General features: G+C 48.2%; 1 protein-coding gene across 2 annotated transcripts in view; it reads right to left on the reverse strand.

Moving 5' to 3' along the window:
• ADGRD1 (adhesion G protein-coupled receptor D1) overlaps positions 1 to 27,217 on the reverse strand; it is a 173,954-nt gene that overhangs the window by 116,062 nt on the left and 30,675 nt on the right. For both annotated transcript variants that reach the window (XM_068990148.1, XM_068990147.1), the window contains 7 exons: positions 25,584 to 25,838; positions 22,584 to 22,648; positions 21,721 to 21,876; positions 18,474 to 18,533; positions 15,398 to 15,515; positions 14,057 to 14,167; positions 12,145 to 12,220 (listed from right to left, as the gene is read on the reverse strand). In XM_068990148.1, the coding sequence (XP_068846249.1) occupies positions 12,145 to 12,220; positions 14,057 to 14,167; positions 15,398 to 15,515; positions 18,474 to 18,533; positions 21,721 to 21,876; positions 22,584 to 22,648; positions 25,584 to 25,838 (841 nt within the window). The remainder of the gene's footprint in view (positions 1 to 12,144; positions 12,221 to 14,056; positions 14,168 to 15,397; positions 15,516 to 18,473; positions 18,534 to 21,720; positions 21,877 to 22,583; positions 22,649 to 25,583; positions 25,839 to 27,217) is intronic.

Here is a 27,217-nt window from a genome sequence, read left to right on the forward strand (position 1 = left end):
AGTGACTTACCTGTTGGAATTTGCTATGCCCAAATTATAAACCGCTGCAGCAAACAGTAATGTGATGGACACCTGCTGTCTTGTCACCCAGTAGCCCTTCATCCCTCTGCTGATAAAGGCACCTCAGCTTCCCTCCAGGTGACCACCCCTTCCTGACTTGTAGCCCATATGCTTTGGAGGGACCTCCATCCTTAACTCAAGAGTAAACCCCGCTATCACAATTTGAGTGAATCAGTGCACTGCATTCCTCAGACCATACTGATTGTTCAGATGCAAGCACATGTTCCATTACGATCCGAAGAGAAGTAACAAGATTCAGATGGAAATGCTGGGTCAGAGATCCCCACTTCTCTCTGCTAGATGTCAGTCTGGAACCATGAGGTTCCAGCTGCTGCTGCTGCTGCTAAGTCGCTTCAGTCGTGTCCAATTCTGCGCGACCCCATAGATGGTAGCCCACCAGGCTCCCCCGTCCCTGGGATTCTCCAGGCAAGAACACTGGAGTGGGTTGCCATTTCCTTCTCCAGAGGTTCCAGTGGCGGCTTATAATCATGAACAGAGAGACTGACTGGGAAGGAGGTCCACACCCAGGAAAAGCTGAGAGATGGAGTTGAGTGATAGCAACTGGATGCTGGATCAAGCTGCTCCTGAAGCCAGATGAACATGCACCTTTCAGCTTATGTGATCCAACAAACTCCCCTTTTGTTTAAAACAGCTTATGCCTGGGTTTCTGTTGCTCATGCCCAATCAAAAGAATCTTGGCTGATAGACATAGTACTTGTCTCATGGCGTTATGAAGCTGAAATGACATTCAGGGCCAGGACTAGGATGAGGGAGACAAGGAACTTGGGGTGCAAGATCTAAGAAGGTATTCACTTTCAGGGTTTGCCACTTGCAGCACATGAATGACCCCAAGAATGAACACCGCTCTGAACGTTGTGTTCTTGGTAACTGCTTATCTAGCCCTCACCCTCGCCCTGCCTGGTATACGGTCAGTAATCAGCAAATGTCTGTTGCCTTACTCTGAATTTCAGACATTTCACTAGGATGCCTGCGACATGAAGTCATTCAGGCCCGACTCAGGTCACCCAGTCATCTGCTGGTTTCTTTCCTAATCTAGACTTTTGCATGGAGATTCTGTCCCTTCCCTGTGTTTATACGCACAGAATCATCTTCATAACATCAAGCAGATCCCTGGGAGCTGGGTGTACAATCTACTTCCTCCCTCAACTAGTTTTACCTGTTAACTAGACTCAAAGCTGGTGACCAGGACTAGAGCCTATGAGACCCACGCATCTCCCTGCAACACCACCATCATCACCATGGGACCCAGCTCTTTAAACAAGCCCCTAACATGAGTCCCTAAAAAAGAGCAGGTCCCCAGCAGCACACAGAACTACTCCTGGAATTGTCAATGTGAGATGTTTTTTAAAAATATTGTTGTAAAGATTTAAAACCCCTGGGACTTCCCTAGTGGTCCAGTGGTTAAGAATCTACAACTGCTGAGCCTGCACACCACAACTAAAGAAGTCCACGTGCCTCCACAAACAGTCTGCATGCCACAAAGAAGACCAAGCATAGTCCAAAATTAAAAAAAACAAAAAAAAAGATTTAAAACCCTAGCCCTGCCTTCATGGAAATACCCTGCCTAAGGGTATTTCCAACAGAAAATATTCCCTGTAGCAAAACAGAGGCATGGATTCCTCGTGTTTGTGAATATCACCAAGGTTGGAAAACTGAGGAGCTGCTGGAAACTCAGAGAACATGGTTGATTTGCTTTCTGATTATTCGTCTCTGGAAAGGCATCACTGTGCAAGCCCCAAGCTACAAGACACATATGGAATAAGTCACACAGTTTTAAAAAAGTGAAAGACACTGAAAAGCAAGTCTCACTCTAGCTCGTGGTTCTCAGCCATTGTTTTTCATTATGGCCCCCTAAAGAGTCCTCAGAGAAGGCAGTGGCACCCCACTCCAGTACTTTTGCCTGGAAAATCACATGGATGGAGGAGCCTGGTAGGCTGCAGTCCATGGAATCGCGAAGAGTCGGACATGACTGAGCGATTTCACTTTGACTTTTCACTTTCATGCATTGGAGAAGGAAATGGCAACCCACTCCAGTGTTTTTGCCTGGAGAATCCCAGGGACAGGGGAGCCTGGTAGGCTGCCATCTATGGGGTTGCACAGAGTCGGACATGACTAAAGCGACTTAGCAGCAGCAGAAAGAGTCCTGTTAGACCCATTTTTCCGAACACCCCACCCTTACTCCATCAACACCTGCCCATCCCGTGAAATCATAGTACCACAGACATAGAGGAAATCTGCTTATGTACTTCAAGATGCTTTAGGTAACTTTGCAGACCCACAGCCACTGTAATATCTCAGACTCCTTGCCCTCAAACCAATTTTCACCTTCTGGAGGTGATATTGTCCCCACTAAAAAGTCAGGGAGTTCAGCCACTGCTATGGAAAGTTAAGACTGGCTGGATGTCACCAGGGACCAGTTCAGACCCAAAGATAGAAAGATGCGGTTCTCGGTGACACAGAGGCCTGCTCTCTTGCAGAACAATGAGGCTGCCCAGATAGACCGCCTCTCCGCTTGTGATTTCAGGGAGCTGAGATGTTTTGAGCTCAGCGCAGTATCCACTGAGATACGGTGAAATGCTTGCCAATACTTCACAGTCCGTGCTTCTCTCTGTGAAGTCAGCATGTATGTAATTCCACCAAACATAATAGAAATCATTTGTCTAGCAAAAATTAGGACTATATATTAGCCAACAGTAAAATCACAACCGTGAGCACAAGACCCTACAAACACATCGGTATTTGCCACATGTACCCTCTCCCCATCCACATCCATTTCCTAACAATTCATCAGGCCAGCTGTCATCTCCCACTAGGATGTAAGCTCCATCGGGGGCTGGCTTCTTACCCATTCTGTTCACAGCTCTCTAAGCCCTTAGAACCAAGCCTGACACACAGTAGGTTCTCAACTAATGTGTTCAGTGAATTAATCTTCTCACAGACAGACCATGATGACTTAGATCAAAATCTTAAGAAAACATGTAAAAAATGGAAAACCTATGGAGAATCTTCTCTCCACAAACACAGTGCAAATCCTGAGTGGATTCCTGGATTTGGCCCCAGAACACGTGGATTCAGCCAAATGCAGCCTAGTACACACTGCCTTTGAGGACAGGAACTGATATCAGACTCAACAGTCTACACTGTGCCCTTAGGAGCATTTTTAATCTGGAGAAGTACGATTTCCCAATACGGATGGGTTTACACTGATGATCTCCAGTGACTCACTTCTCATGCAGCCAGGGAGGCCTTTCCTTCTGGCTGGGTTTGCCCTGCAGAGAGGCCCAGGTCGGGGTCCATGGTGGCTGAGCCAGGAGGAGCCCACCATCCCAACATCACCACCCAAGTCGACAATGACAAGACATCAGATGGACTAAGAAATTACTGTTTACTTTTTAGATGGGATAATGGCATAGAGTTTATCCTGTATTTTAAAAAGTCTTTGTCTTTTAAAAATAGAGACTAAATATTTACAGATGAAACTACATGATGTCAGAGATTTGCCTCAAAATAATTGGTGGGGCCAGGGTGAGGGAGCGGGTTGGGCAGAGGAAGCCCAAACGGCCGTGGGTGGTCCTGGTTGTAACCCGGTGATGACTGTCTCTTTTGTTTTTACAGATGTTCGATTTTTTTCATAATAAAAAGAGGGTTTTTTTATGACTTCATTTAATCTCTCTGGTACCTCCAGTTTTAATAAGGGTTTTCCTGTGTCTTCATAAATCTGATCCAGGCTTGATTTTCTTTTATTTTAACCTGTTATCTGGGGAGCAATAACACTTGGAGACTGGATTATCTGTCACTTTGGAACTGACTGTACCGGGGCTTGGGGGCCTTTCTGGATAAGAAAACAGGCTCATTCTAGATGCCAGGGGAGAAATGGCAAAGAAGACAGTCCCGGGAGTAGGGGCCACATGGTTGCGCCCCCCTGTACAGGCCCTGCCCTCTGCTTTGGGGCGTTCAGCCAATGGCAGCACCCACAGGAAATCAGAGCCAGTCAGAGAGAAGAGTGAGACCCAGACAGCACTGTTTTTGCGGGGTCACGAAAAGGGCATGGTGCCCATCCCCACAGCCCTGCATCTTTGCCCTAGGAGCTGTGTTCTCCAGACCCCATCAGCCCAGGGTGGCAGCATCATGCCCCACTCCCTCCTTCTGAGAACACTTCCTGTTATTCTGTTGGTGTTTAGTCATTACGTCGTGTGGACTCTTTTGTGACCCCATGGACTGTAGCCCGCCAGGCTCTTATGTCCATGGGATTCTCTGGGCAAGAATACTGGAGTGGGTTGCCATGCCCTCCCCCAGAGGATCTTCTCAAGCCAAGGATCAAACCTGAGTCTCCTGCATTGGCAGGCAGATTCTTTACCCCCTTTACCGAGCCACCTGGGAAGCCCTCCTGTTATTACTCTATCCTTTATAGTAGGGAGCACACCCTGAGCACAGCCTGGCAAATGGCCTCTCCCTCTAACTTCCCCCAAATTACTCATCTGGTGCCCCTGGGGACCTGATTGACACAGGCCAAAGTCCAGCCCTACACCCTTACATATTTCAGTACATTTGAGCCACGACCCCTCCGCTGGTCATCTGTGCCTTAGATTACGCATGGAGAGGTCCCATTTGTTTATTCTGTTTTTATTTCCATGACTCTAGGAGGTGGGTCAAGGAGGAGTCTTGCACAACAAAAGAAACAATAAAAACAAGGTTCAGACAACCCTCAGAATGGGAGAAAACAACTGCAAAAGAAACAACTGACAGAGGAGTAATCTCCAGAATATATATAAGCAGCTCACACAGCTCAATATCAGAAAAGCAAAAAGGCCAATCAAAAGATGGGCAGGAGACCTAAATAGACATCCCTCCAAAGAAGACACACAGATGGCCAAAAAAACACATGAAAAGACTGTCAACATCCCTAATTACCAGAGAAATGCAAATTAAAACTATAATGAGGTATCATCTCACACCAGTCAGAATGGCCATCATCAGAAAATCTACAAGAAATAAATGTTGGAGAGGATGTGGAGAAAAAAGGAATTCTCCTACACTGTTGGTGAGAATGTAAATGGAAACGGCCATTATGGAGAACAGTATGGAGATTCCTTAAAAAACTAGGAATAAATCTACCATACAGCCCAGGAATCCCACTACTGGCATATACCCTGAGGAAACCACAATTCCAAAAGATACATGTACCCCAGTGTTCATTGCATACCGTTTACAATAGCCAGCACATGGAAGCAACCTAGATGTCCATTAACAGATGAATGGATAAAGAAGCTGTGGTACATATATACAGTGGAATATTATTCAGCCATAAAAAAAGAATGAATTTGAGTCAGTTCTAGTGAGGTGGATCAAACTAGAGCCTGTTATACAGAGCAAAGTAAGTCAGAAAGAGAAAAACAAATATCATGTATTAACACATATATATGGAATCTAGAAAAAGGGTATTGAAGAGCCTGTTTGCAGGAAGGAATGGAGACACAGATGTAGAGAATGGATTTGAGGACATGGACACCACGGGGGAGGGAGAGAGTGGGACGAATGAAGAAAGTAGCGTCAACATATGTACACTGTCCTGTGTAAGATGGATAACTGGTGAGAAGTTGCTGCATAACACAGGGAGCCCAGGCTGGCGCTCTGTGGGATGGGATGCGGGAGGGGAGGGAGACTTAACAGGGAGGGGACATATGTATGACTGACTCGAGTTGTTGTACCACAGAAACCAATGTAACATTGCAAAAATTTAAAAATTAAAAAAAGAAAGCAAAGAAAGGATGGAAGATTTCAGGATCTCTAGGGCAGATCTGGGAACTCTGAAATCTGCAAGCAGAACACCCAAGCACACGGAGAGCTCAGTTCTGGTCCTCAAGCAAGAGAAATCAGCATGCGTGGAATAAGAAAAAGTGGTCTCATTAAAAGACCACTCCAAGTATGAGGGCCCCACAGGTGAACCAGAAGGCTGAGAGCCAAAGAACTGATGCTTTTGGACTGTGGTGCTGGAGAAGACTCTTGAGAGTCCCATGGACAGCAAGAAAATCAAACCAGTCAATCCTAAAGGAAAGCAACCCTGAATATTCATTGGAAGGACTGGGGCTGCAGCAGAAGCTCCAATACTTTGGCCACCTGATGCTAAGAGCCAATTCATTGGAAAAGACCTTGATGCTGGGAAAGAGCGAGGACAGGAGGAGAAGTAGGTGACAGAGGATGAGATGGTTGGATGGCATCACTGAATCAATGGACATGAGTTTGAGCAAACTCCAGGAGATGGTGAAGGACAGGGAAGCTTGGTGTGCTGCAGTTATAGGGTCGCAAAGAGTCGGACACAACTGAGTGACTGAACAACAGCAACAGGTAAACCAGGTTGTACATGGAGATTTAATACAAAGAGTAAAACTGGAAATATCCCCTAGTAAATGAACTCCTTTTCTAGCAAGTTCCTGCTCAAACATGGTGTCCTGCTCACTCTGGAGTCCATCCCCATCCTTTCTATCAGAGCTGCATTCTCACTGATGCTTGAGGGGGCAGTGAGGGGACAAGAAATGCTAAGCAGAGGAAACTAAAACCTCCTGAAAGGCCTGAAAGATGATGCACATGGAGACGTGGGGGAGAGCCTTGGAGAGACTTGGGAGAATTCTCAAGTGGTATGAGTAGCCTCTGACTGACAGGCAAAAACAGAGAGCATCCACCAGGATGGTGGACATGACCTCCGTGGTGCCCAGGTAAGTTCTAAGTTCTAAGTCGCTAAGTTCTTGGTATCAAGAAGTAGTTCCCTGGTGTTTCAGTGATAAAGAGTCTGCCTGCCAATGCTGGAGACACAGGTTTGATCCCTGATCCAGGAGGATCCCACATGCTGCAAGCAACTATTGCGCTCCCATGCCCTTGAGCTCATGCTCCCCAACAAGAGAAGCCATTGCCTCAAGAAGCCTGTGCACTGTAACTAGAGAAAACACCCAGAGAGCAACGAAAACTCCGCACAGCCAAAATATAATAAAGTAGTTCAGTGGGGTCTCTCAAGAGAGAATGGCAAGAACCAGAATCTCTGCCCCAGCCAGGACCCTCCTCTCCAAACCTTGCATTGCAAGAGTCATGTCAACAGAAAATGCTAGAAACAGTGCACCTAGACTCCCAGCTCCTACCATTCTGCCATTTTTGCTTTGTCTGGCATCTCTCTCTCTCTCACACACACACGCCCCTTCTTTTTGCTGAATCATCAGAAAGTACATCATGACACTCCAACTCTAAATACTTTAAGTGTATCTTCTAAAAATAAAGACTGCCTCCTACATAACCACCCTAACCATCACCACGCTCAGAAATCTGACCCAGCTTCAACCCATGATCTGGTGCCCAGTCTACAGTCCAGCGTCCTCAGTGTCCCCAGGGTGTCTGTCAGAGCTCTGCTTTCCCGTCAAGGAAGGGGCAGCATCCATTTAGTCACCATGTCCCCCCAGTCCCCTCTGACCTGGAACAGGCCCTGCTCCTGTTACTGCTTCCACTGCATGGGCAGGTGACAGTCCAAATCAAGGTTTTACAAAATAGCCCTTGACTGTTTCTTCATGGGGAGCATCAGGCCGAGCATCTGGGGGCAGGATGGCTCTTGCCACTGCTTCCCATCAGGGGATGCAGGACATCAGCCTGCCCCGATGTCCGTGAGACTGAGCATGACCCCTTGACTAAAGTGGTCTCTGCTCTCCAGGACCTTCTCACATAGTGATTAACAGGTATCCTGTGGAGCAACAGGGAAGAATCCTGTCTCCACACAACCCCTCGCCCAGGGGTGTCAGCATTAAGGATGACTGTCCAAATCAGTGGCTATACCACGGACTGCTACACAGTGATTCTGACCCTGTCATTCTTTCTGCCTGGATGGCTTGGCTTTACAAAGACGTGAAGACAGGGGAATTCCCTGGAGGACCAGCAGTTAAGACTCCATGCTTCCAATGCAGGGTGCAAGGGTTCAATTCCTGGCCTGGGAGCTCCCACATGCCTCACAGCATGGCCAAAAAAATAAATGAAAACACGTAGCATTAAAAATAAAAAGAAATGCAGACATTAAAGTTAAGTCTACCCCTGGAACATATCCTTCTGAAGCACAAGTGAGTCCATCACTGAGTGGCTGAAATCCAGAGGCCCGAGTCCCAGCCCTTCAGTCAAGGAGTCCCATCCCTTCTGAGTCCCAGGCCCATCTATGGAGGAGGAGCAGGTGACTCTGCGCCCTGTCCAGCTCGGATCGCTGGTTTGAAGGAACAGCTGTCCCAGCTGGCAGATGAGAATCAGTAAGAACTGAACATTTCTCATCACTATGGGGCCAGAGACAGGGACCTCAGAGGATCCCTTGAGTCCAGGCCCATGCAGGGACAAAGGACGACCCCATCCAGGACCTGTGGATGGTCAGTCATTGCCCCAGGGCAGACATCAGTGGGGCCCAGAGTGGTCAACAGAGGAAGGGTCGGGGGAAGAGCCCATCCAGCCCTGTCACCCTCCTGTCCCATCAATCTCATGTGCTGACTCCACACCCCAGGGAGGTTTAAAGGATGTCACGATTCCACTGCATCCTTTCAACCTCACACCCAAAAAACATAAATGTGTAAGGGTGATAACACACAAAACTGAAGTGGAATGATGTCAGCTGTTCAAGAAAGTGGGAACACCAGAACACTATCAAGGCGATTGCATTAATCTGCTTCCAATTGTGCGTGGAATTCGATAATCATCTTAAAGGCAGAGAATGGGAGAACAGCCAAGCATCTTAAGCGATGACAAAGGAAGAGCTTACCTATCACGTTCAAGGGCACCGAGCTTTACTTAAACCATTAACTCAGAGCTCACAGAAGTCCTTAGAAATCAGGACAGCCATCCTCTCCTGGAAAGAAGCAAGCAGGCAGACAGACCGCCGGGCTTGTGTCAAGTTCACCAGCTGGGCAGGGTGGCTGACTGGGAGTAAAAAGCCGGGAGCCTGGCTCCGAGTCTGCATGTGAACCACAGCTGGTGTCACCCCTGTGCCACCTCGTGCTACAGGAGCTAAGACAACAAATATAGGGACCACACTTGATGGGCCCAAGGGGTGATTCTTTCTGAGGTTAATGTTGACAACAAGACATCTTTGCATCACGTTAACCTTAGAACTGAAGACCCAACACCTTAAAAATAAGTGGTCATCATCGCAAAATCATTCTGTTTTGACTTGGGGAAAATAACTGAACGCTTGCATTCACTGCTGGCAGAGTTCAGAGGTCCATGGTATTAATGTTGCAGTGGATAGAGGGCTGTGAGTTGGGGGGCTCTTTGCCTGTGTGAGTCTCTCAGCCCACAACTTGCAGAGGGTGTGAGAGCAGATCATGGCGCCCTGGGTCCTGAGGCTCCAGGGAGTTCTGCCTGGAGACCCCTGGCAGTGAGAGGAGAGGGATGGGAGGGTTGGAGCCCTTAGGATCAGTGGTCCCCAATATTTTTGGCACCAGGGAACAGTTTTGTGGAAGACAATTTTTCCATGAACAAGGGGAGGGGTTGAGGGACGGTCTTGGAATAATTCAAGTGCATTACATTTATTGTGCACTCTAGATTATTATTACATCAGCTCCACCTCAGATCAGCAGGCATTAGATCCAGGAGCTTGGGGACCCCTGCTTAGGATGGAGGACAATCACACCTGGTGGTCAAGCTTTAAGCATGGACTCCCCACAGCAGGGCAGACTTAGCCCTGTCCCCGTCACTGCCACCAGCACTGATATAACAGTGCCCACCAGGGCTGTGCAAACCATAGGCACTGCCTGGCCTTATAAATAAGATTTACTGGCACTCAGCCACCCCTGTTTATGTATTGTCCAGGGCTGCCTTTACACAGCAGATGTGACAGAAACAGTATAGCAGATAAAGCCAAAAATATTAACCATCTGGACCTTTATGCAAAACTTTGCCAACACCCAGAGAGAGTGTGTTTCTGGTCACAGTGAATCAAAGCACCCACTGCCATATGTAACCCTCAGTCCTGCCTTGTCCTCTTTCCCAAGGATGAGGGGCACTGCAAATGTGGTATAAACATGGTCCTCCCCACACCCTTACTCCAACCCACAGAAGGCTTTGGCCATCCCCAGAAATACACATTTTTATGGATTTCACTGAGAAGTTTGTTTCAGTCTGAACCTCCAGCCATGAGAGAGGTAAATACATAAACTGGGGCTAAGGCTGGGTCCACTATTCATTCATAATCTTGGGTTTGGAGAAATTTCCCCCAAATAGTCTAGAGGGCACATTTCCAAGGAAAGCAGGTTGCTTCCTTTGTGACTTTCCTGAAGAATTCTGGAAAGCACACCCATGGTGCCAGGTTAAAATCTGACAACGTGCAGGCTCTCCCCGGCAATCACACCCAGAACAAGGCTTCGCTCCAAGTCAGCTAAACCACGACTGCCTGCTTCCCCCAGGCCTAGCCCAGGGTTTTGTACCAAGAGCTGCTCCCTGGTATCAGGTGGGAGAAGAGGCTTCCTCTGAGAGAGCCCACGATAACAGGACTATTTGCATCATTAGAAAGTATTTCTCATTTCTCCTTTATCTGTAAGCGGTTAAAAATAGCTGCCTGCTTTCCATCACACAGGACTCCAAATACCCAGCAGCCGCACCAGCGTCCGAAACCCGCCCCCGCAGCGCCTTCCCATCAGCAGAGATAGTGAGCTTGCAGGAACATGCTTTCTCATACTATCAGCTTTCCCAGGCGTGGTCCTGGCAGGGGAGGGAAGCAGGGCCTCGTCGGGGCCAGGGGTGGAGGCACTGTGCGGCTCCCTCTGAGATGCACAGCCCTGTCTCCAAGCGCCTTTTTAGAGCCTCCACTCTGGGCCGGGCGCTGTGCCAGACACCCGGGAAGAGAGATGGACCAGAGCCTGCCTGCTGCCCTCTGCAGGGACCCCATTTAGGGCGGATCTGCGGCCAACAGAAACGGCTTTGCCTTCCAAACATTAACTGTAGAAATGGGCCCCTTGGGCTCATACCTCACTGGAAATTTCTCTGCCCTGGCCCTAGGGTCTACTTCCCTGTCCCTCCAAGGGACCCCTTGAAAGGGAGGAACAGGCCCCATGCCTAATCTTTCCTGAGGGAACCAGCCCCTCCCTGTGGTCTGAGTACAGCTGTTCAGTTCAGTTCAGTCGCTCAGTCGTGTCCGACTCTTTGCAACCCCATGAATCGCAGCACACCAGGCCTCCCTGTCCATCACCAACTCCCGGAGTTCACTCAGATTCATGTTCATCGAGTCAGTAAGGCCATCCAGCCATCTCATCCTCCGTCGTCCCCTTTTTAGCTGCTCCACCCCCAAATTCTAGAAGGTCATGTGAACAGACATGGCCAATGAGAGAGCAGGATCTTCTCCCACCATGACTGGGGGCCAGGATGGGCACGTGACCCAAGTTGGCCAATCACAGTCTTTTCTAGATTTTGAATGAAACTGACCTTTCATTCATAAAAGACAATTACTTTCCTTCTTGAGATCTCAGGACCCAAACCCATATGGGTCTGAATCTACGGGAGCCAGCAATGCCTTTATGAAGGGGCTTGCCAGGAAATGAGTTGACATGGGGGAGAGCAGAGGCAGGAAAAGGAGAGACCAGGTCATAGCAATATCTTCTGGGTCCATGGATCCAGCCATGCTTGAAGCTGACTACTCCTGCCCTTCTTAGTGCCATGACCTCTCCCTTCTGCCTAAGCTGATATATCCAACACAGTCTTGACTGATGTAGGCATGTGCTGCTCATTTCCCATTTTACAGAAGTGGAAACTGAGGCTCAGAGGGGTCAACTGACTTGTCCAAGGTCACACAGTTCCAGGTAGAATGGTCACTCAGCCGGTGCTCCTGACCACTGCACTATCAGCCCATGCCCCTGAGGCTTGATGAATCCCCAGTGCAGGCAGCCCTGCATCTTCTTCCTTTGCTCTAACAGAGAAGCACCAGGCACTGGCACCACAAGTTCGCTGATACAATACTGCATGAGCCTCTGGTGGCAGGGAGGTGGGGGTGTCCCAGTGGTCTGCTACCCAGCAAACAGGCACCCCTCCCCACTCCATGTTACGTGGCCCCCAGAAACTCACTTGGTGTTGGCCGGCTGGATGTTGCTCAAGTAATAGTGCACCGAATGGTAGAGAAGCCCCACGATGGTGGTCCAGGCTGGGGAAAGAGCAGACGACCAGACACCTGTCAGCATCCCCAGTGATAAACAAGAGAAACACAAAGCCCCCATCAAAAGTGCTTGCCCAGCAACACACAGTGTAGATCTCAGACCCGGGAACCCAGCAGCTCCTCAGGGGCAAGGGGAGGGGCATTCAGGGGCAGAACTGACCATGAGGACAGAGTTCCAGTAGAGATTCCACTCCACCCTTCAACTGTGAGTGCAGCCACGGCAACCACTCCCTGCTCCGCCCCGAGCCATCTCTGGGCACGTGGATGCTACAACTCTTGGCGGAGAGTGAGTGGGTGGGTGGGTAGACATTCCAGGAACACCATGCGCCTCTGAAGGCAGAGCCCGGTTGAGCTGTGGTTGGTACCGGGCAATAGCACTGCAGCCATGAGTGAATGTTATGGGCTATCTGTGTTTGCAGTATTTACAGCAATCTCAGCACTCCAGTGAGGCAGTGGACGCAGGATTCACAAGTCACCCAGACACCTGTCACTCCTTCTGCTGGGTCCCACCTCTCTGTGCTATTCCAACTTGGAAACAGGAATCATCCATTCTGTTACCTCCTTATGCTAGCTTAATAGGAGGTTGGGAGGAGCAAGTCCCCCGATGCTTCCTGAGTTCTTCAGGATATCTGTTGAGCGTGTTGAAACTTCAGGAATGTATATTAACAATTCATGTCACATTTACTATGGGCCAGGTACTGGTGTAAGAGCTGTCTCTTCTAATTCTCACCACAAAAGATTGGGGCAGATACTAAGGCTGTCCCCTAAGTTACAGATGAGGAAACGGAGGCTGGGCAGGTTCAGTAACTTGCCCAGTTGAGTGGCTGAACTGGGATTCGAGCCCAGGAATTTCAGCCACGGAGTCGGTACTTGTGACCAGTTAGTTCTACTGCCAAGTTTGAGAAGTTTCCATGTGGGCAGACCACATGAGGCTGTGATCTTGCTGATTCTGAAAACCTGGGGATTTCTAACAGTAAAAGCGGCCACATGAGATGAGACCCCACATGCAGTGGTATGCCTTAGGTCAACCTTGGCATTGCCCCTGGACCTCTCCCTTCTACAGTTCAATCCAAGTGTGGGAGGACAGTCCCCTGAGAGCAGAACACCCCAGCATCCCTGAGTACCCTTCACAGAGCAAACTAGAGGGTACAGGGAGCAGAGGTCAGCTCCCAAGGGCTGGGGAGTGAGGGCCCCGAGCTGGAGAGGGGACCACCACCCAGACTGGTCCTCAGTCTTGAAGGTAGAATGGGAAGCGCGTGGCCTCTGGCCAGATGGTCAGGTGCCGAGAATCTGCAACTCCCTTGACTGCCCAAGGTCCCTGGGACAGAATGACACGCCTGCAGAGACACAGTCATCTTTCAAGGGGCAGGGGGACAGTCACGAGAGCAAAAATGGCCAGAGCCACTCGGGCCCCCCTAGAGAGTAATTGAGATCACCTTGGCTGCTGTCCCATCACTAACCCTGACTTCAGCTGCCCAGGAGGAGAACTCCAGGCTCCTGAGCAGACAAAATCCCTCACCCAGCCACCCAGCCTGAGGCCACCCCAGCAGGGAGAGGAGGTGGCCACATCAGCTTATGGTCCGCTAAGAATCCTCCAGTGAGCAAGTGTAGAATGCAGATTGCCAGCCTGCCTCCTCCGTCCCAGCGCTCAAGGCCTGATTGTAGTCGGCATTATGAAGACATCTCAGGAGCGTCAATGATGCACAGTGTTCCCACCATGGAAACCTGGCCCTATTGGCACAGGGAGGAAGGCTGGGGCAGCCCCTCGGCCTGGTCACAGCTCACAGGCTGAGTCCCTCTGCAAGGGTCCCAAGCAGCACTCACCTTGGCTGTGGAAAGCCTCGTGGGGGATCTCGATGTAGTTCTGCCCCCGGGCCGGGAAGCGGTAGTGGGAGGAATTCATGGTCTTGGGGAGCACTTTGGCCACTGAAAAGTCTAAAACAAGCCAGAGAGATGAAGCTGTAGTCAGTCAACTCCAGAGCAGGAAACTGGGCTATAAAATCCCATCTGCTTTTGCTTTTTTTTGACAGAATGAGCTCTCCTGGGGAGTGTAATTACCTTTAGGAAACAAGAACCTAAAAAATGAGTGTCCAGAGCAGTAATTGTGACCATGTGGCAGACCTGTCTGGCTGCCACCCGCTGTGTGTGGGCGTGGGTGGGGCTCCTGGCCCGAGGTGACCCCTCTGCCCTCAGGGTAGCCCCTCAGCTTAAGATGCCTCAGCACTGACCGCATCCAATCTGGCAGGGAGACCCCCGTGCTGCGGGGCTCCTCCTCCACACCAGGGACCCCACAAGACACAGGAAAATGAAATGCCCATGACACTCATCTTCTAAGTGAGGCTAAAAGCATCACCGCATGGAGGGACCTGCCTTGGCCGACAAACTCCCATTAAAACCAACCCAAGTGAGTGAATGAAGCTTCCTTTCCAGAACTGAGGCTCTGGTGATAAAGTATTAGGGTGCCAAGCTTCCCAGGTGGTGCTAGTGGTAAAGAACCCGCCTGCCAACACGGGAGACTCAGGTGAGATCCCTAGGTCAGGAAGATCCCGTGGAGGAGTAAACGGCAACCCACTCCAGTATTCTTGCCTGGAAACTCCCATGGACAGTGGAGTCTGGCGGGCTATAGTCCGTGGGGTCACAGAGAGTCGGACATGATTGAGCAACTTAGCATGCACACATGCTCCCTAGACACAGACTCTGAAAATATCAAGAACCATGATGTCCACTTGTAGGAGACCATGTGACCAATATCTTGGAGAAACCTGCAGCTGACCCTAGGGAACCTGGTACCCCACAGACACTCTGGGGGCTGCTGCCGCTCATCTGCCCTGCACTGAGACAGTTGTCACCGAGATGAATCTGGCCCTTAAGTCAGTCTCAAAGGCTCTCGTGGTCCTATGTGCACATCCCAGCTGAGCACAGTTGTTCTGACCTAACTCTGTCTTTCTCCAAAATGTCACTGCACATCAGGCAACGTAGTTTAGGACAATGAAGAGGTGCATCTCCACGCATGGCATGTGAGGTTTATGTGTACCTGGGTGCACGCAAGAAAATGCAGGAGTACAGCAGAATTCAACAAGCAGGTGGCATTGCCTGCACCCCCGCTTCCACCCACCCTCGCCTGCTGCACAGCCAGCCTCACCCACACCCCCACTGCCGAGCTACCTGCCATGGACGAGGAACCCACGATGGCGACCTGGGGCTTGCTGGCCTGCAGGTTGTAAGTTATATGGCTCATGACGGTGTCGATGGTGTCTATCAAGCCTGGCACCACAGCGCTGTCCTGAAACAACATCACAACAGGAAGGAGACGTGAAGATGGGGCTCACTCAGCACGTGCATGAGTTGGAGGCATCGAAAGCACAACCGCACAAGATCAAGCTTCAAGTTCACTGTCAACATTCCTGCAGAGGAGGACACCCAGCATCGGCTGAGTGATGTTTCCGGCCAAGCTCTGGCCTCACGACGACCAGGTGAGAGGAGAAACAGTCACACCGCTGACCTATTTCACAGGTGTGGAGGGGACCGCTGAGGTCACCCGCCCCAGCAGAGCTCACACAACGTGAATACTGGCTGAGGCTGACCCCCCAGTCACCAGAGCATCAGCTCCAAGGCTTCCACACTCAGACACAGAGTGACTGGACCTGGTCCTGGGTCCACTCTGAACTCACTGGGGACCTTGGCATCTCTCTGATCTGCACCCCCTACTCCATCCTCTTCTGCTTCATGAGGAGGGGGCTCATTGCTCCCAACCCCCTCCAGGATGAAGACAGCAGTTCTGTCCTAATCTCCACAAAGGGGAGGGTACTTTGAAGGTGCCAGCACCCCAAGTCACCCCTGGCCTCCTTGACAAGCCTGGTGTGTGTCTTCCTTTTTCCAAGGTCCTCTCCACTCTGAGTCCCCAAAGCAGAGGCAATCCTAGTGGGTGCTGTCCCCAAGGAGGCAGGGAGTCCCTCCAGGACACCCTGTATCTCTGCAGCCCGCTCAGACTGGGCTGATTGCCCCTTATCCTCAGACACACGTCTAGCAGGGAGGGGGCATCTCAGTTCCCCTGAGGGTGTGGTGTGTGAATCTCTGCCATCACACCCCTCTCTCCTTCCCACCCTTCTGAAAAAAGCATCCATCTGTTGCTAAGTGTCCCAGGCGTTCTCTCACAAACATATGCTCCATAAGAGTCTAATGAGCTGGAAATAGAACATGGAGGCCAATTTTAGACATTTTCTTTCAGGCCCATGGCCTGACTTCAATCAGCCAAGCACAGTTAAGCACATGAAAATCTGTGTTTCTGGCATGCAGTTCTGTTGGGTAGTGACTAATTCATACCTTCCCTTTAACACACAGTAGAGCCTGCCTGAATCTGAATAGTTTCATGATTATTCATATTTTGTGGCAGAGCATTCAGAAAAAGTTCATGTAAAATGATGCTGAAAGGATATTTGCTCAGGTCCTCCTTGGCCATCTCCTGGGGGCTTGCTAGGTGGCAGTTCTGTCCCCCCGGAAATCATCAACTTTGGAGGACTGTGTCTTTTAAAACAGAATTTTTTTCTAGGGAATATTATATTGATCTTAAGCTCATGACTGTTTTTCTCTTCCTTTGCCACTGTGAAGTCCCTTCCCATTCTATTTGAAGCTGTTCAAATAAAAAGTTCAGGTGTAAATCTTGGAGCAATCTCACTCATACTGAGAAGGAGAGGTCATTCTGCCACAAACTGGCAGCTATGTTTTAAACACTATAGGAGTTCAGGAGAAGGAGTACTTTAAATAACGGTGTGCTTGCGGCCCTTCCAGGCAAGACAGTCAAGAGTTCTCCTCCTCCCCGCTTCTCCACCCCTGCTGGGCAACCCAGGAAGTCACATGTTGAAACAGTAGCCTCAGAAAATGGGCAGAGCCAGGAATCAGGTCACTGGGCAGAGAAGAGGCTCCCCAGACTCACATCATATTTGGCATGATTGAGAACTAAATGTCCACTGCATGGAGCCACTGGGATGTACAGTCTATTTGTAATGGTGACATAGCCTAACCTAGCCTGACTTATACAGCATTGCTGAAGAATACTTATTATCATTAGGAAATATTCTAATTAAAGAGAAACTAGTAAATTCAAATAGCATATTTACAGAATATATGCATATAAGAATTATATGTAATTATATACAATTCCCTGGCAGTCCAATGGTTAAGACTCTGTGCTCTCACTACCTAGGGTGCAGGTTCAATCTCTGGTCAGGGAACTAAAATCCCACAAACCACATGTTGTGGCCAAAAAAGAGAGAGAGAAACAGAGAGAGAAATTTCTATTATATGCATATAAGAGAACTGAAAACTAGATTGTAAGAAACACACACACACACACACACACACACACATATATATATATATGACTTCCCTGGTAGCTCAGACGGTAAAAGCGTCTGCTTACAACGCAGGAGACCCGGGTTCAATCCCTGGGTTGGGAAGATCCCCTGAAGAAGGAAATGGCAATACACTCCTGTACTCTTGCCTGGAAAATCCCATGGATGGAGGAGCCTGGTAGGCTACAGTCCATGGGGTCGCAAAGAGTTGGACACGACTGAGCGACTTCACTTTCACATATATATAAGAATATGAACAATCATTATCACTCAGTCTGAGAATTTCAGGTGATTTTTATTTTATATGTATTTATTATCTGCATTTTCTAACTACTCCAAACATATTCACACGTTTTATTTCTTAAATAAGTAAAATCAAGAAAGTTATTTTTAAAAAGAAAAGAAAGCATTTCATTCTCCTAATTCTTTAGAGTACAGAGAAAAGGAGAAGCTGCTTTGATTTCTACACATAATCACTCATAATCATTAAGTGTATATTATCAGGTTTGACTTTTCTCATTTAATACAGTGATCTTTAATCAAATATGTTTTATTATCATTCAGGGAAAATGTGATGGTAAAAAAAAAAACAACCTACTAAAATGATAAACAAGTATACATTCCTCATGAAGAAATTCAACCATTTCCCTGCTCTGTGTTGAGGAAAACACCATGTACTGATGTTTGCAGAGCTCTGATCCATAGAGAAAACAGAGCATTGAAAATTAATCACATATCCTGTCGAAATGAGCTCTAATATCCCAGATCTCATGACTGAGAGATGCATCATTTCTGTTATAGATGTGAACTGGGCCATATTTATGCCACTTCAAGGAAGACAAAATGGTTCCCAAGGTACTTCTGAAGACCAAAATGTTCTTTTCTCTTACCTCTGATACAGCAGTCCAGCTGGGCAACCGAAGAACCTCTCCCACGGTGTTTAAGAAAGTCTAAAGGCAGACAGGATGACACTGCTTAGCATATATTCTTAAGCCTCAAAATCATAAGACCTTTCATTTTCTCATCTCCATCAACCACAGGCTGGGTTTTGCATATATACAGCAGTAAACGAAAATAGCTCTCATCAGTGCATCAGGTTATATTTACAAAGCACTTTGATAGATGGTATCTTATTTGCTCCAGGTGACACTCATTAGGCAGTGGCAAGTATTTAGGTCGCTGACTCCTGATCTAGAGCAGTTCATTTGAATAGAAATATAATGTAAGCCAAATTTTTGTTTTAGATTTTCTAGTGGCCACATTTTTAAAAGTTAAAAGAAAACAGGTGAAATTACTTTTTAATAATATATTTTACTTAGCCAAATATAGCTAAAATATCACTTCAACATGCAATCAATATAAAAATCATCAGTTTGATATTTTACATTCTCCTATTACACTAAATTTTAGAGCTCCAGGGTGTATTTTACACTTTGAACTGGCCACAGTTCAAGTGTTCAAGAGCTACGTGTGGCTAATGGCCACCTTATTACCCAGCAGAAGAAATTCCTTTTCACTTTCTTGTTCAACTATTGGTGGTGAGAAGCCAGGACATGATGGAAAATTGAATAACGGATGCCAAAGATTTTTATTTCTCACCCAATCCAAATTGTTGGGGTTTGGGGTAAATCCACATGATTCCTCTACAGGACACTCAGAGTCAAGTATCCATCCCCACATGGCCCCCACCAGAGGTTTCAAACTGATAACCCACAGGTTGCATCCATTCATAAATGTCTTTTATTTGGTTTGTACACAACTGCTTTTAAATTTGTTAGTTGCCCACTTTTCTTTATTTTTTTTTTTAATGGGTGAGAGTCCATTTTAAAATTCTGGGTTTTTGCTTTGCTTGCAAAATAAGAAGAGATAAACATAATGGTTACAATCAGGAGGCTCTTGAGAAGCTCACTGCTACTCCCCATGAGTGGGTACTTCCCGGTGAGCCACGGTCTCTACTCCTCCTTATTGCCTGTCTGACCTAATATCCATTTACTTTGTTCATCTGGCTCCTGAAAGCATTTTATTTTGCTACCTCTGGCACTGTCCAATGTATCTGAGGGGAAACAGGGGAGTTGAAAGAGTAAATCACCCAGTTTTAACATAGTTTCCTGTGTAGACTTGCATGAAATTTTATGTTCCCATATAGACATCCCTGCAAGACTACAGAAGGGCCTCGACCCTCCCTCTGGATAGCCTCACTCCCACCCACTGAGCTTAACTAAAGAACCCAGAACTGCTTCCTGCCGGAAGCCTGAAAGTGCTTATACAGGGCTGTCTTGGCCCCGCCCATTTCTCCATATGATTGGCTGAGCCACAGAGCCAGTTCCGTTCCCTTGGCCAGTGATTGGTCTAGGCGTGGTCATGTCAGGGGAACTGCAAGGGGAACCGCGGGAAAGAATTTCCTGCCCTGTAGAGACAGAAGTGCCCCCTGCCTTTCCTTTTCCTCCTGGTCTCTGTCAGTGAGGTGTAGTGTTTGGAGCCATTTCAGTCACTTGGAAATAGAATAGAATACCAGGGGAACTGCAGTTCTACCACCTAGATCCCTGCTGTGAACGAAAGACTGAAGTAATCAAACCTGGAGTGAAGCAATTAAATGCCCCTATTTTAACAATACTTGGTCATCTTACTGCTTACTTGCAACCAAAACCATTCTAACAGAGACAGACTTGGGTCATCGAAGTATCCCTATGTCACAGAGTGGGAAACTGAGGCTTGAAAACAGCATAGATCTAAGGGTTAAACCCAGGCTTGCCTGACTCCAGAGTCACTGAGCGGCTGCAGCTCAGGACACTTTTCAGACTCCATGGTCCATCTTCACCCTCTCAGTCCTGAGCCTCTTGGAAGCAGGAAGTAGTTCTTGGTCATCATGGATCCCTAGAACTTACCACATTCTATGAATGAATAAACAAAATCTGAGAAGGCTTACTCTTGCTTCTCTCACCTGGGCAGGAGAGCTACTGGGACAAATGCCTCCTAGCAAATCAAGACGTCTTGTTTACTGAACACACGCTTTCCCGTGCTTTTTTTGGCTGCTTCTTTGGGTTTGTCTTCAGCAAGGAAACCAGGAAGGACTGAGAACTCTTAAAAAGTGCCAGAGTCATACTATGCACATAGGAACCTTCTAAGAACCCAATAAAGTAAGTACTACTATTATCTCCCCATATCTCAGATGAGCAAAGTGAGGCAGAGATATAAAGTAACTTGACCAAGGGTGCACAGTAAGTAACCAGCAGAGAGATGTTCATCCCACCAATCAAACCCTATACATCCTGCTCTTAACCCTTATCTATACTTTTGAAGTGTAACAGTCTCACATTTCTTTTCTCTGGATATCAGCAGCCAAGAGCCCTGAGCTGAGATTGAAGTTATCAGACCCATACAAGCCCAGCATCCTCCTCTACCTTAAGAGGAGAATGTAAAGAGAAAGTACCTTGGTTCTAGTGCCATACACGGTGCATTCACTAAGTGTTTTCAATAACTCTGGAAATTCCCATTGAGATACATCACAGCATTGGGGTCACACTATGACCCCATGGCTAAATCTGCCAAAGACCCAACTGTGCATTCTAGCTGTTGCCAAGGGAGGTAGCAGAGTTTAGAGCCAGAGTTGCAAATTCAAATGCCTACAGGGGTCAAGTGGGGCTTCCCTGGTGGCTCAAACAGTAAAGAATTTTCCTGCAATGCAGGAAACCCGGGTTTGATTGCTGGGTCAGGAAGATCCCCTGGAGGAGGGTATTGGCAACCCACTCCAGAATTCTTGCTTGGAGAATCCCACGGACAGAGGAACCTGGTGGGTTGCAGTCCATAGGGTCACAGAATTGGACATGACTGAAGCGACTAGGCATGCGAAGGGGCCAGGTAGATGGAGACACAGGACAGCCTGGCTGGACACTGGGAAAAGGAGATGAAGAGTCGAGTCTCATCTGAAGGAAACTCCCACCGAGTTGTGTAGAGCTGACTACACAGTGTGTAGTCCGCGCCATCTGGCTGTTCATGAGAATTCTGAAATCCAGACTTCTATATAAAAGTTTCTGATTTTTTCAGCTCCATGTAGGTCAAACAAGACACACTTGTCAGCCATGATCTGGCAGTTTGCCATCCCTGATCAACTGGGCATAGAAATCACATAGCCATTACCTTGGTGAGGTTGAATGCTGTCTCCTCTGATAGGGATTTATTGGGTAAGCTGAGGGACATATTTTGAAGGTAACTCAGAACAATTCCAGGACTCCGGAAGTTTTTCCTCTCCTCTGTCAAGTTGGTTATGATGGGATGGTAGGCATCGGTGGGCACCTGAAAGAAATCAGTGACATGAGTTCTGTTAAGGACTAAAGCCAAGATGTCTACAGAAGTTCAGTCTGTCCTTTGGGCCTCATGCTTCTCACACCATAATAATCATGATGATAGCACTTCCGATATGCTCTTGTGACCATTTAACATATATTAACATTTCATCCTTACAACAACCTCATGAAATACACACGTGATTGATAGATGAAACTAAGCATATTATGCAGAAATAAATGAGAGAACTGGGATTTGAACCCAAACAGGTGGTTCTAGAGTCTATTCCCTCACTATTACGTTAAAGTTCTCATGGAAGGAAAGTTGATTGATTACAAATGCTCATATCAGAAGGGAACACTTTCTAAGGGAATGGATCCTTTCCTCAAACATCAGAAGAAGATGGTGCAGAGACAAGCTAAGTGTCCAGGCCACCCCCTTCTCACTCTCCAGTCATGGTGCCACGTGCACCAAGAAACAGCCTCATGGTGGGTGACCCTTGGTAAGTCTTGTTGACTCCATGTGGGCACCTGAGGCTACAGGTCACGGGGAGCCGAGGGTCTTCCCTTCAGTCACATTGAGCGTCAAGAATTAGTGCTAACGCTGGCTACCAAGACAGAGCCAGTTGGTCTAATGGGATTCTCACTCTCCTGGCACATAATCCAAGCAAAGAGACATCACCAAGATGGGGGGCAAAACTAAATGCATCTGCTCACCATGGTGTTCACTGTGGGTGTCACGGAGAAGCTGGGTGATGTTGAAGACAGTGAAAGCTGCTCTCCTGGAAAAAACAACAATAATAATACTTAATTAAGGACTGAAACATGGTCACTTCGTTCACCCTCAGGAAGGCCTGGTGTTTTTTGTTTTTTGTTTTTTGTTTACAAAAATCTACCAGTTTCAGACACAAACTAGGAGAGCCTGAGAATGCTGTGAGTAGGAATGTTTCTGGAAAGATAAAGGTCTAATAAATCAGCCAAATGGGGAGATTGTATGGATTTTCACAGATCAAATTATTTTTCCATTTATAGTCTAAATTGCTTGGAAACACCCTTCAGGCAAAATATCATATAAAAAGATGATTTCATACAAGCTTGCACCAATTTCAAATAAATAAAGAAGCAAAAGAAATGGATTTCCATCACCCTGTGGACTAGTTAGACATAAAATACAGAGGGTTGTGAATCACTGGGCTGGGACAGACAGGAAACCTGGCCCCTTCCCTTCCAGCGAGATGATACTGGAACCCAGTCAAGTGGTGGGGAGACCATCTTCTTGAGCCCCTCCCATCCAGAGGATTCTATTCAAGAACTCATGTGGTCAGTTATGAATGACCGCAATCAGAAAGACATCCAAAACCAAAGATGTAGCCATGGGACTTCTGTGGTGGTAAGGTGGTTAAGAATCCACCTTGCAATGCAAGTGATACAGGTTCAACCCCTGCTCTGGGAAGATCCCCCATGCCACAGGGCCACTAAGTGCTCAAGCTGCAACTACTGAAGCCCTCTCGCCTAGAGCCCCCACTCTGCAACAAGAGAAACCACCACAATGAGAAGCCTGCACACCGCAAGGAAGAGTAGCCTCCACTCACCACGACCAGAGAGATTCCATGCACAGCAATAAAGACCCAGCACAGTCCAAAAGAAACAAGACGTGTGCCATGATTTACTGTTTTCTGCCTGTTTCTCACCAGCTAAGGGATTAAGAGAAGGGCCTCCTCCAGACAGGTCACCCAGGGAAATTCTCCCTCTTTGGGCACCTGCAGCCTTGCTCACAGCTTCATGTGCGGACCGATCTTTATGCAAAGAACAGGTTCTACCCTGTCCTGTGGGCACAGCACCACAGCAGCTGGGTTTCAGCCTCAGTTTGTCTGAGCACAGCTGCCCTGAACCAGCTGAGCTGGACTAAGTAATGGTCCAGGAGCCCCACACCAGGTCTTCAGGGGTCTTTGAGGGACACGTTTCAATACAGGATTTACATCATGGCCTCTGCCTTCAGAACCAAATCCCCAAGTGATGTGGGATTAGGAGTCCAGTTCTGGTTCAGTAAAGGTAGGGCCTGAAGCCCCCAGGATACACAAGTATTAAGAGAGCATTTCTCCAGTCTCCCAAAATCGCACAGAGCCCTCCCCAAATGTGAAGAGAGAGGGTGAACACACACACGTGATTCAGTTGCAGGGACTTCCTGACACACTGCACCGTGGCAGCCGGGGGTAGAGAGCTGGGGTGGAGGTAGGGATGGGGAGACTGACAGGCCACATCCCTGAGCCCAGAGATGTCCTGGTGACAGGTTTTGCTGTGACAGCTAAAAGGGCCAGGAACATTAAAGCCTCTTTCCAGTGATGCTAAAACAGTAAGCTCCTGAGGAGGCAGGAGTCGTTTGAGACTCTCAATAACACAAGTACAGATGCTATCTTGGTCTCTAGGTGACAAATCTCAGAATCTTAGGCAATAAACTGCTGTCAATTGATATCCTTTTTCCTCCTAAAGGACGGTGTATTTTGTCTTGTGTCACCTCTGTGAAAGGGAATGAATTCTGTTTTCTCGGTGAAAGATGGAGACATCAGAGGCTGCTGTGGATATAGGCTGGTTTTGCTTGCACAGTGGCTGCGAGATCAGCGCCCTGATTGTGCTCTGGAGGGGGACTGGTGGGGGGAACCCTGACCTCACTGTCATTTCAGTGGGGTGGACTGTGACCCAGGCTTAAGCCAATCAGAATATTCCACATCCCCACCCACAGTAATTGGTTCGTGGTCAGTGTGGGCCAACAACAGTGATGGCCAGCAGGGTGGTAGTAGATGACAGAAAAAAGAAGTCCCTTGTCTCCCGCTAAGGTTTCCTGGGGGAGGGGAGGCGGGGGACGGGAGGGGGGGGTGGTAGGAATGTGCTCCTGGAGGGAATGGCAGCCATCCTGGCACCACAAGAAAACAAAAGAAGGCAAAGTCCAAAACAGATTCCCTAGCGACATCACTTGAGCCACGAAATGTCACATATATGATTCCCTGTATACGGAATATCCAGGATAGGTAAATCCACAGAGAAAGAAAGAGAGTGATTGCCAGGGGCAGGGGAGGAGGAAATGGGGCAGACAGCTCATGGGGGCGGGGTTTCTCTGGGGAGGACGGTTGCAGATCGTGTGGACATAGTAAGTACCACTGAATCGTGTGCTATAAAACGGTGACATTCACATTACATGAATTTTACCTCAATTTTTTAACAAAGTGACTTCCCAAGTCCCACGGCTCATCGTGGTTGAGCGAGACTTTGAAACCAGGTCTGCCGGTCCACCAGGTCCCTGGTCTGAACCACCGCTCTGTGCTGAGCAGGAAGGGAGGTGGGCAGAGGGGCTCTCTGAGGGTCCACGGGTGAGTATGACACGCGGAAGGCATGTGGCAAACATTTGCGGATCAAATGGACCGGGAACACTTGCTTCCCAAAACTTTCCATAACCATCTATCACAAACTTCAAAAATTCCCTGGTGACCAGCATGAGAATATTCACCTCAGTGTGTTTCTGGTAAATTATGAATTCCTCCATCTTAGGGAAAAGGAGTTTTAGAAAAAACTGATCAGAACGCAGTCAGCCCGCAGTACCAACAGCCCAGCAGGCGAGAGCAGAGAGCTATCTGCTGCTGGTAAAGGGGCGGTAGGTAGGAAAGTCCCCGCCCCCCAGAGCTGACGTCACACACGGCTCTCAGCTCCGCCCCTCTCACTGACCAATGGCAGCTGTGAAGTACATGGCGATCTCATCCGGTGTCAGAGCCCGTTCCCAGATAATGAACTCGTCAAAAGCTCTGTTCTCGTAGCTCTTGGTCTGGTCCTGCTTAGACCCCAGCACGAGGTTGTCATTGGACTCCCCGTAGGCAGGAGACGCTTTTCCACTTGGGTCTGAGGTCCTCAGGGTCCCATTGACGTAGACTTTCAGGCCCTCCTCAGACTTCCATGTAAACAGGACGTGAGTCCAGTAGTGGCCTGGGAAAGAGCAGACACACTCTTCTGAAGACGTGGGTTCTAGCTCAACACTCGGTGGTCATCCCAGTTTTACACACATTTCTCTCCCTTATAATAGTAGGTCATTGGTTGAGTCCTAAGTCATAATATGGGCTTCCGCGGTGGCTCAAATGGTAAAGAATTTGCCTGCAATTCAGGAGACCTGGATTCGATCCTTGGGTTGGGAAGATCCTCTGAAGAAGGGAATAGCAACCCACTCTAGTATTCTTGCCAGGAGAATTCCACGGACAGAGAAGCATGATGGCCTACAGTCCATGGAGTTACAAAGAGTCGGACACAACTGAGCAACTAACAACACACACACACACACACAGGTCATAATACACATTTGACTTCCCTCAGTCTTAGGAGCTCAGGAAAGAAGTTACTCTCACTCCCCAAAGCCCAGAAGCCTGTTCAAAGATATCCTTTGCCATTTTAAGTTAAATTAAATTATAACTAATGGTCCAGTGTGTACATGTCAAAAAAAATTTTTTTAGTAAACTTTTTAAAAAGGAGAGCTTATTTTTTAAAAATTAACTTGTTCAAAAATATTTTTTAATCCAGCGTAGACCACCCCCAGGCAAGTCAGTGAGACATACCTGAGAGCCTGATTCAGCCCTCAAGCCACCGGTACCCAACTCCGCCCTGACCTTGAGCGTGTGATGGCAGCGTGGGGGAGGACAGACCACTCCTGGCTCCGCCAGACCCTCCATCAGGAGCCTTGGTGGTGACTCATGGCTCTTGCATGAGAACCACATTGACCCACAAGAAGAAATTTCGCCGGACTTTGACAACAGCTGGCACCACAGAGGGCCTCATTTCATTGTGTAGTGGGTGTTCAGATGCACCCAGTGACCTGTGCTGAAAGGGGCCCTTTATAGGATGTGTAAGTAGTTACCCCAGGCTTCTCGCTCAGGATTGGTCAACTTTCTAACCTTCAGTCTCTGGAGAGCATGGATCCCAGACAGGTCCAAAGTATCACTGTCAGGACTTCGCTGGTGGTCCAGTGAGTGGTTAAAGAACCTAGCTGCCAATGCAGGGGACATGGGTTCCATCTCTGGTCTGGGAAGATACTACGTGGCATGGGGCAGCTGAGCCCATGCTCCACGACTATTGAGCCTGCATTCTAGAGCTGTTGGGTCAAAACTACTGAACCCCCATCCTGCAACACTGAAGTCCACGAGCTCTAGAGCCGGTGCTCTGCGACAAGAGAAGCCACCGCAATGAGAAGCTCACACACTGTAACTAGAGAGTAGCCCCTGTTGCAGTGAAAAGGAAAACAGAGAATGAGTTTTTGTCTTTCCCTTTCTTCAGAACAAAGAAGATAAAGAGAACAGTAAGCAGGCCTGAATATTCCT

This window comes from Capricornis sumatraensis, chromosome 17 (assembly GCF_032405125.1).
Source record: "Capricornis sumatraensis isolate serow.1 chromosome 17, serow.2, whole genome shotgun sequence".
In the NCBI taxonomy this organism is placed as follows: domain Eukaryota; kingdom Metazoa; phylum Chordata; class Mammalia; order Artiodactyla; family Bovidae; genus Capricornis; species Capricornis sumatraensis.